A 10,437-nucleotide genomic window follows, 5' to 3' on the forward strand; every position below is an offset into this window, starting at 1 on the left:
GTAGTGTTTAAAGACTGCTGAGTATTGTTTTTAATTTTGATGGACTTTGGGTATGATCTGACATTGTTTAGTTTTACAGGAAGAGTCATAGGTTTGGTGAATGAAAATTGGGGTTTGTGCTTATAGTGTTGAGAAAATCGTGGTGGATGCCAAGATATGTGTTTTAGCATTTGAGAAATGCAGTAATACTCCAATACTCTAATTTCAATTTATATAAGAGCAACTGTAATCTAATCACACACACACAATCCCAATAAAAGCTGGACCATCAGAGCCCTTTTGAGGGTCTTAACATGTTTGTTGCAAGGCTTGCATGTGCAAAGCAAACTGTATCAATAGCTCATTCCCTTTGAGTGTGTATTTAAAACAGCAGGATCGCTACCTATGGTATGCTGTTGCCTGGATAAGTGATCCAGTCTATCAACGCAACTTCCAAACAGCTTTTCTCTGTTATTATGCCTCGATCATGCATATAAAGAAAAACAGTAACATATAATTTAATTATAAAACTTGATGAGTGTTTTGGCATGCTAAATGAGAAATGAAAGCCTGCTCCTGGGGTGAAGATCTGAGTGTGCCATGCCAAGACCATGGGCATGAGCATAGATTTAAGTTCCCATAAAATTCTCAGAATCCTCTCAGAGAGCTCCTAACTTCACTGTGATTAGCTGTGATCATGATGTGATTATGTATGTTTTAGAGATGTAATAATGTGGAACATGTTGTTCAATGTTCCCTGTGGCGTTCTCTGCTCACCACTCCCACAGTGATGTAACTGTGAGCATTCATGACACACTTCATCCACCATGTGGCAGCAGACCTGTTCTGTCTGAGCTCATCTGCCCTTAAAATGGAACAGTTTCACAGGAACAGGGTGTAAGAACAGATCCCGAGTTTAAAAATAACACAACTCCTCTGAAAATGCTGTGTTTTATACACATGCAGTCTCTTGAATCACATCTTGTGCTAACCTGCAGTTATTTGAGCATTTGTAGAAATCTTCATGGATGCAGCAGGTGGCTAAAGCTCATTTAACTCCCTGTGTGTATAAGAAATGCTGCATGTATCGGCATGCAGGATAAAAATGTAGGAGCATATTTTGAGAATAATGAGAAAACAAAGGATGCCTGTTTATGTGTGCTTGGGCTTTTCTTGGTTCCTTCATCAAGTGAAATGATTTCCAGAAATAATTCAGGCTTCATAATAAATGCTCTGAGTGCCGATTCAGTGCTATGGAGGGGATGGAAACCGTACTGGAATTGTTCATATAAATTATTGCAGAATAGATGGGTATGGAGTTGAGCAGCAACTGTTTTTTCAAGAAGTTTGGAGATGAATGGAAGATTTATAATGGGACAAAAATTATTGAGGTCATTGGGATCTGAACCAGGTTTCTTGGGTATTGGAGTTACAGTGGCAGTTTTGAGGGAAGAAGGAACAATTCCAGTGGTAAGGGAGGAGTGAATGAGATGAGCGGGGACAGAGAGGGGAGGGTTAGGGTGAATACTGAGAGTGAAAGGGTAGGGGCAGATGGAACTGGGACAGGTGAAAACCTCATGAAAAAAAATCTACTGAAGATTAGACTTATGTTTGAAAACATGATTTGACCTCTGAAGTTTTCAATTAAACAGTCAAAGTCTGTTTTCTGACTAAGCTGCGAGACAACATTTTTCATTTCCTTGTTTTCTCAGCTTGAATTTCTATGTAGGTGCCACAGGAGATTTGGACCTGAATGTAAACAAACTCTGTGATGTGCTAAATAAATTGTTAACGTGTTTAATTCCATGAATCTCTAGTAAAACAGTCTCCAGAAAATGTACTTTGAACCAAGCACCAACCAAGTGTTGAAAAATTAAGCAAATGTGCTGATGTAAAAACCTGCAGTTCCTCCAGTGTCCACTAGAGTGTGGCTCCTGCAGTGAGTCAGTCCCCAGAGAGCCCCATTGAAAAATGTCTGTGTTTAAAATGGCATCACATCGCGCCACCCCTGTCGTCTAGTAACATGTAGCTAACTGACTAAGTAGCTGGCATAGCTAGCGTCATGTTACTTAAACACTATCACCAACATTTTAAAGATATCAATATGATTGTCTTCTATAACATTTATACAGCTCGCTATTGAGGGGAAACCAACACGTTCATTTAACAGTGTATCACTTGGCAATTTGAGAGTCCGCCATCTTGTTTGAATTGGTGACTCAGTGCAAGACACACACTCTAGTGGACACTCAAGGAACTGCACGTTTCGGGATTTCATATATTCCTATAATTATATACAAGTTCAAACCAAAGCTGACTCATGAGACATCACTTGAAGACATGTATCATATGTCAGAACAGCTTCCTCTAGAGTCACTGACGTATTCCAAAACACCTGGAAAAATCTGGAAACACACAAGAGGTAAGAAAAATACTTAAATCCAACTTTAATGGAATTTACAGAAGGTGTGAGTGCTTTTAAGACTTGAAGTTTCAGTTCCTCTATAAGAAAGGTAAACATTCAGGTAAGGCTTTAATGCTAATCTTCAGTACACAAAACCCACAGTTGCACCAAAACAGAAACATTCCAGGTTGTCGTCAGGTTTGAAATGTGTTCTAATTCCGCCTATAGGACGGTGGCCAGCTTGTTAGCTAATGAAATTCAATATATGAATCAGAAAAAGGTGTAGCGTTGAGGTTGACTTGTCAGGAGCTAAGCTAGCGGTGTCCTCCTGCCACTGGTTTTTGTGCTAAGCTAGGCTCATTATGGTCTGTATCTGGATTTGAGATAAATAAGAGTTGATTAGTAACATTAAAAAAAAACCTGGTCTGAACCCTAAAATTATATTTACAGTTTGAGCAGCTGCATGTTTCCACCGCTGGTTCATTAGCAGCTACGTGTTTTATGCTAACGGATGTCGTGTCAAGTGAGAGATGGAAAAAGAGAGTGAGGCCTGTTTGTGCTTGTGGAAACCATCAAGGCCTTTTTAAAGTTTCCTGATGCAGTAGCATGAAACGATCTGTTGGATCATCAAACACACCTGTCGACGGGGGAGCAGCTGAAACACGGTGCTAACAGACTGCTGGCCTGTGTGTAGGTGTTTGTCTAATGACCACAGGAAACAGAACTGAACATCATGTGAAGAGTAACAACCGGCATGGAGACAATCAATCAACAACAATCATGATGGAAATGTCCCTGCCTCATTAAAGGAATACTTCACTGTATTTTCCATGCTGACCTGTAGGTGTTTCAGGGTTCTATTTAAATCTTTTGGACCTGAAAGGTGACGTGACAATGTAGAGATATCACTACGTTCAATTAGTACTCTCCTCTTCCACTTGGCAGCACTAGCCAAACTACATGAAGGCGACTCACCCAAAGCTTAAAAGTGTACAGCAGTGTTTCTCGATATATGGGCCACAATCCAGGGAGGTCATTTACAACAAATGTTTCTATATTAACTTTGGATTTTAGAATTTACCTTTCACACTTATTCTGTTGCTATACTGTTGCACATTAACTTCATCATTTTTTTTTAGGTACTTCCAGACATCACTTTTTTTAACTGACATGTCGAAGGTGTCGCAGCTGGTTCTGTATTTGTTGTACTTTTGCTTTTGGCGGAATAATATGTTTCTATAGAGTTGCCGTAGCTGCCTTAAAACAGTTGTCTTTGCTGAACTGGCTCGGTGTGTACTAAAGCTGAAGCCGTGGCCGGAGAAGTCATACGTTTATATTCTGTTAATTTTTTTCCTACCCAGTATATTCAGTTAGGCGAAAACAAAAAGAACACGGTCACACATGTAACGCTGTATGAGTTCAAGTTATGTTGCCAGGTGCACGAGTAACCAAATGCTACTCGAATAATGGGGTCAATGCCGTCAATTCGTACCAATCCCTAATACATATATTCATTATTCACAATACAACATTCTTTTGGGACTTTGCTAAGTCACGTCATCATGTTTAGGGAAAGCAGACAGAAAATAAATAACAGTGTGCCAAATATATAACATTAGCCTTAGACATAAAGCACATATAGAGCTTTGTTGTTGGGTCTAGATCTCATATATGGCACGTTGAATCTGAGTGGGTCTTTGAGACGCCAAACTGGCCAGGTTTGAGTCTTTGTTTCAGACCAGTGAGAACCCTGATTTGCGAACATGAATTCTGCATATGATAAGAAGTGCTGAACGAAACCAGATTTACTCCTTACTGTCCTGATTTCTTTAAGTGTCCCATTGAGGCTCAGGATAAAAATCAGTGGAATATTCCTTTATCGTGATGTGAGTGTGACGGTTCATAGAGGCAGCAGTTAGTCTGCTGTGTAAACTTTTTGGGGCTACAGACACATTCCAGTTCAGAGAGGGAGGAGCCCGGTACCCTGCTGTAAAGTTTTAATTTCTAAACATCTGTCAGCTTTGTTCCTCTCAGCTTCTGTGTTCAGACGGACAGAAGACGAGATCCATCAAAGAAGAAGACGTCTTCCATGAGATGCAGAACTAAGGACAGACAGGACGAGGGGTCTCTTTGGGAGTTTATCAGACTTTCTCTCCCCCTCCTTCCTCTCGTGTCCGTTTCCACATTCATATTTTTTCAGTTCTCTCGCTCTACATGATGCTGCACTTCCCCTTCAGCTTGTCGGCTCGTTTCTGTTTCCCCGAGCGTTTCCCGTCGATGCTCAGGCTCATGTCCCTCTTCTTCTCCAGAGACAGCAGCTCCTGGAACAGCTCCTTCACGTTGGTGTTCGTCTTGGCCGACGTCTCCATGAAGGCACACTTCCAGGCGTTGGCTTGAGCCTGGCCCTCCTTCGTCTCCAGCTCACGCTGGGCCATCTCGTCACTTTTGTTGCCCACGAGCATAATGGGGATCGCCTCTACGGTGCCTTTGATGGCCAGGACCTGAAGGGACAAGAATTGTATCAGTCAGGAATTTGTTTGAGGATTAGGTGGAGAACTCTTCATTTATAAGGTGTTAATTCTCAGATTGATCTCACAGCCCTGTCTCTGTTTGAATTTCACTTGAAAACATCAGAAGTTGCTGCAGACTTTATCAGCTGAGGTAAAATGTCTTACATGAATAAAGTCTGTCCTGCCATTTTATATCAAAAGCACATTGCCATCTAGAAACTGAATAAGAGCCTGTGACCTGTTGGTAGATGGGTTTGAGCTCCTCCAGTGACTGGCGACTGGTGATGGAGTAAACCAGGATGAAGGCATGGCCTTTGGAAATAGAGAGGCGCTGCATGGCGGGAAACTGGTGACTTCCTGTTGTGTCAGTGATCTGCAGCGTGCAGACACTCTTATCACAGCTGATCACCTACAGAGAAAATAGGCGCTAATCAATAATTCAACAGGTACATCATTAACAGATCATCATGGCGTTATTAAAGTCAGCGTTCGTGTCCCACCTGGCGGTACGTGTCCTCCACTGTCGGGATGTAGGTGTCTCTGAACGTGCCTTTAACAAACCGGAGGACCAGCGAGCTCTTCCCCACACCCCCGGCTCCAAACACCACCACCCGGTAGTCGTTACTCTGCTCAGGCATGCTGGGAGTTTGAGTCCACCTGCTGCTTTGGAAACCTGACCTGAATGCTTAAAAAGAGAAGAAAATATATTTTATTATAATGGAGGTGAGAGACAAATCGGTGAATGTAATGCACAACATGCACGTACATATTTCACAGCATGCACGCTGTTCATTCCTACAGAGTTTGACCGTGAGCATGGTTTGATTCTGTTCAGTTACTTGAACCCACAGAAAGGTAGGTAACTAAAATAAGCTTATTACAATAGAAACTCTCTGAGGGAGGATCAGACTGGAGGAGTTCAGACTGAGAGCAGGAACAGATCAACAGTCTGAATGTAATCAGTGTGAGAGCCATTGACAGTAACCGGTCAATGAAAACCACTCTGCTGTTTGATGCTGTTAGAGTCCTTCAGCTGGACGGACCACCTGCTTCAAGAGCCAATCATCTCCATCACAATGAGCCTGGAAACACTCTGTGCACACGTGTGTGTGTGTGTGTGTGTGTGTGTGTGTGTGTGTATGCGTGTGTGTTTGTGTGTGTGTGTGTGTTTGTGTGTGTGTGTGTGAGCCACTGTTAGCATGCCCAGCAGCAGATGTTTAATTTGAAAGATAAACCATTCAGGTGAAGTAACAGAGCATGTTAAACATCAGAGAAAGTTATCTCAGGTTCAACTCTAAACTAAATCGATATTTTTTCACACAACATAAAAAATACAAGAAAACAGCAAACATAAGATAAAATGTAACACACGTGAATTTTTACAAAACTCCACAGATTTCTATGGAGACCACACAGGAGTTACACACATGTAACACAATCACATAAACAAACAAACAAAACCTTGATATTAGAGTGTCCAAAAAATCCAGACAGGAAGAAGTGTTTTCATCTCTCTCTGATGAGCTGAACTCTGCACAGATTCAACCAGAGCTCCAGAGATCAGGCTTTAAATGTCATTGCTCTGAGTCCGGCTCTGACCTACAGATGATGAAGATGATGATGATGATGCTGATGATGCTTCCCTCTCTCTGACACACACCTCATGTATGAATCCAGCATTCCTCAGTTCAGCTTCTGTCCACTGACGTCAACGCTCCTTATCTCACAGATTTAGAGCGGTGACTAATCAGTCGCTCGTTCGTCAATCTGCCTCCTGACAGCATCCATTGTGTTTCTGTGTGTTACCACGGCAACACCTGCATGTACTCTGTGTGTCTGTGTGTGAGCTGTGTCGTTGCTGTGGCGACTGCGCTCGGAGGAGAGAGACGGACAGCAGAGAGAGCTGAACACTTGGAGCGAAGTGCAAACATGTCATCATCAGTGGGGCTGTTGTTATAGTAACCCGTCTGCCCACATCATATGACATCACTTCCTGAGCGTAGGCGTGCAGCGGGGGAAACACCACGGTGAGGACTAAACAGCCTCAGAGGAGAAAAATTATAGAACCCATCATTGAATTAATAAAGACAGAGAGATCCAGAAGAGTCTTCAGGATGATATGATGTGATTATCTTTAATTAGCATCACTTTAAAAAGACGGGTCGTTACATTATGCATCTGTGAGGCTGAGACACTCAGAGCTGACTTTAGTACGGATGAAAATCTGCCAACTTACATATTTTCAGTCTATGTCTATGATTAAATTTAAAAAAAACTATGAAATAAGGCTGCACATGAATACTTGTTTCATTATCAATTATCTTCTGTTTTAGATTCTGGGTTAGCTGGTTGGTCCAGAAAATGCCAGGAAATAAAGAAAACATCTGTATCTGTATTAACCAGCATGATTCCTTTAAAAGTCTCATCTTTTCAGAACAAACTCCAGATATCATCAATTCAAAGCAATGTAAAAAGAAAAAGCAGGGGATCTCCATGCTCCAGAGGCTCATAAAAACATTTCTGCATAATAAAAAGCACCTAAAATGAGATTTAACTCCCAAAATGCAAACAACAAAGACAAAAGCAAAAAGAAAGATCTGTTTTGAGTTACAATGATTGTATCTCCTTGAAAGACTGCTGTCAGTGGATTAGTATCAGAGAGATGAAGTGAAGAACATGTAGAAATACAACATAACCTTAAAGGATAGATTCAAAGTCCTGCTATGTTGTAATAATTCTAATAATGCTGTTCAGTTTTGGTTCTGATCATTTAAGGCTTGCAGAAGACTTTAAGATAGTCAGCTGCCAGGCAGAAAAAAGAGAACACTGTGTCCTTGAACCTAAAACTTTGGATCATAATATGATGACTTTATCATAAACTGTCGAGGGGCTGAGTTAAGCTGCAGCTGGTGATATTTATAGACATTTTTAACTGCTAATGAGGTCTGATTATTGACCTGAATGCTGAGACAGGGGGGTTAACAGAAGCAACACTTTCTCTATTTGTTCTCTCTTTGTTATTGCAGAAAAAAATTAACTAAAACTAATAGTTATTTTAAATCCAGGTTCAAGCTTTCTTTTATATGCCCTCTCTATGCTCTTTGTCGTGATGTTGTGATGTCTTGTGTGAAATAAGCTATAGAAATAAACTTGCCTATTAATCCCAATGGAACCACTAGATCCAGATTGCTCCAAAATTACAGTAAAAAAGCACAACAGGTTATGAGATATATATGAAATATATAACATAGAAAGTGTTTAGATGAAAAGGAACACGGCCACAGTGTCAACACAGGTATGCAAGCTTTGCAAACAAAAAAACAAAAAATGTCATCTGAAAATAAAAACTGAAATCAGAGGAGCCAGAACAGAGTCCTGTGGTGCTCCATACTAAATCACATTATAGGAAAGATAATGACAGTTTGGTCAAAAACATCTCCGCTACCACAAAACACTCACAGTTAAGCCTGTCGGTAGGTAAACCAACTGTTAGCACAGTACATCAGTCATTCTAAAATACACCTTATAAAACATCCCTCGCCCTTCGGTGTACGTGTATGTCAGGAACTAATACAAAAGTATGCTCAAACCAACAATGTATAAATATGGTTCTGATAAAGTCTCATAAAGTTAATTTTGTTTTATGTAACATGAAATATTAATATTCAAATGTCAGAGAGTGGCTTATTAAAAGCAGAAAATAATCACAGGTTGTACTGTCTAAAAAAGGAATGAGTCGACTTCAGAACATCAGAGCAAAAACAGACACGTCTCTCTCTCTCTCTCTCTCTCTCTCTCTCTCTCTCTCTCTCTCTCACACACACACACACACACAGATCTTCACACCTTTAGTTCTTTTTCTCACTCGCACATTCTGCAGAACATTTCCTCGTTAATATTCTCTGAATCATTTCAGACGTTTCTGCTGCAGCACACCTCGTCCAGCTATGACTGAAAGATGTATTAACAATAATTTTTAATTTATAATAGTGAATAGTTATAGAAGCATATTCAATGTTTAACATAACAACATTACATATGTTTCAGATAAAAAACAGTGACAATTTCTGACAGAGTTCATGTGCTCCAATTATTTCTTTATGAACAATGTTGAAAGCTTTGTTAGTATAATATTAAGTATTAAAGTACATGATGTCTGCTGATGACTCATGAATTTAACACTTTCTTTAAACTGCTCTACATCTCTCAGACAGGTTTGATGTTCTTAGAGATTCAGATTATTTATAGCGTATTAACTAACAACCTATTAAATATAATTATAGATCTGCGGGCTTTACTAAACCAACAGCCCTCAATACTGCTCATACAGCAGTCTGAATAGAGTTGATTTGCAACAGTTACAAGGTGTTGTAAGTTCTTCTTCTAAATAAAAGGTGGAGTGCTCCTGTAACCTCTAATAATATAAAGTAATACTATAACACGCTAATTGTGCCCACTTTACTGCATCACATGTTCTTTCAATACATGTATCTGCTTCTTCTTCTGTTCTTGAGATTGATAAAGTGTTTTTGTTTTACCTGTAGACCTTTAACACCTGGTTTTCTAAAAGAAGTACTCCAGTTCTGAGACTCATAATGACTGATGATAGTAGGACTCCCGTCATATTTGTATGGTGATATTTTTTGGCAGTGACTGACTCTCGTGCTCTCTGTCGTCACGACACAAAACATACTTATACAACAGACGTGCACACGCACGCGCACAGACGCTCAGCTGACCTGCCGCTTTGTTCCCTGTTTCATCAGACTCGTTATCTCCTTCATCATCATGCCAATCAGTCTGACTCCGATCTATAGTACGCACGCGCACAGCTTGGCACGCGCACAGCCTTGCACGCGCAACCAGTGTCTCGGATGAACGCTCTCATTCACACACTCACGCACATACACGTGGAGTTATGAAACTAAAGACCCAGCAGCAACGAGCAGGTTGTAGAAATCAGGCCAGCTGTGGAGCTCTGCCCCCGGGCTGCTGTCTGCGCACTGCCCGCTTAGGGTGCTTGAGTGTCGGCGTGATGTCTGCGCACTCACCGTGTCTCTGCGGAGCCTCGGTCCTAGGTGTGCGGGCTTTCCTCACTCCGGGGCGGCTGTGAGCATCCTGAACCTCCGCTCTCTGACTCACAGCATCACCCCCATCATCATCACCATCATCATCATCATCATCATCATCATCACCACCACCACCCTCACCCTCATCATCAGACCTGCTGATCAGCACACATCAGCCCTCCTCTTCTCCTCCTCCTCCCTCCATCATCATCTTTCTCATCATCATCATCACCTCCTTCTTCAGCTCAATAATAAGAAACTGGACTTCCGTTCGGGGATTCTTCTTACGGTTTTTCAGAGTAAAGGCCTGATTTATTTCCCCTATAACAAATATGTGGAAATATTCAAATAAGAACTTTATGGAAGACAAAGTGTTGTCATAGAATTAAAATAATAAATTATGTGATTGTGTTTTAATGATAGATAAGAACCCTGCTGAAATAAAAGTCACAAGAAATAAACCAGACAATTTTAA

The 10,437-nt window shown here is 40.9% G+C and overlaps 1 protein-coding gene across 6 annotated transcripts; it reads right to left on the reverse strand.

Annotated features, from left to right (window-relative positions):
• Positions 1-2,402: 2,402 nt before the first annotated feature.
• On the reverse strand, positions 2,403-10,212 carry diras1a (DIRAS family, GTP-binding RAS-like 1a). 6 transcript variants are annotated; one of them, XM_034701813.1, is made up of 4 exons: positions 9,945-10,212; positions 5,394-5,578; positions 5,132-5,302; positions 2,403-4,884 (listed from the first exon to the last, which is right to left on the reverse strand). In XM_034701813.1, exons 2-4 carry the CDS (start codon positions 5,529-5,531, stop codon positions 4,594-4,596), a joined length of 600 nt encoding a protein of 199 aa, XP_034557704.1. In that variant the 5' UTR covers positions 5,532-5,578; positions 9,945-10,212; the 3' UTR covers positions 2,403-4,593. The 6 variants fall into 6 exon arrangements, with proteins under 6 accessions (XP_034557704.1, XP_034557734.1, XP_034557741.1 ...); XM_034701843.1 differs by having other exon boundaries at positions 10,104-10,179; XM_034701850.1 differs by having other exon boundaries at positions 5,394-5,571; positions 9,945-10,137.
• Between the last annotated feature and the right edge of the window lie 225 nt (positions 10,213-10,437).

This window comes from Notolabrus celidotus, chromosome 2 (assembly GCF_009762535.1).
Source record: "Notolabrus celidotus isolate fNotCel1 chromosome 2, fNotCel1.pri, whole genome shotgun sequence".
Taxonomy (NCBI): Eukaryota; Metazoa; Chordata; class Actinopteri; order Labriformes; family Labridae; genus Notolabrus; species Notolabrus celidotus.

What these genes read in the sequence shown, in the direction of transcription:
- diras1a (XM_034701813.1), bottom strand. Translation starts at nt 5,531, where the DNA reads ATGCCTGAGCAGAGTAACGACTACCGGGTGGTGGTGTTTGGAGCCGGG. An exon ending in TGGAGGACACGTACCGCCAG is followed by an intron (nt 5,303 to 5,393) that starts GTGGGACACGAA and finishes TTTTCTCTGTAG; the next exon opens with GTGATCAGCTGTGATAAGAG. An exon ending in TCAAACCCATCTACCAACAG is followed by an intron (nt 4,885 to 5,131) that starts GTCACAGGCTCT and finishes TTGTCCCTTCAG; the next exon opens with GTCCTGGCCATCAAAGGCAC.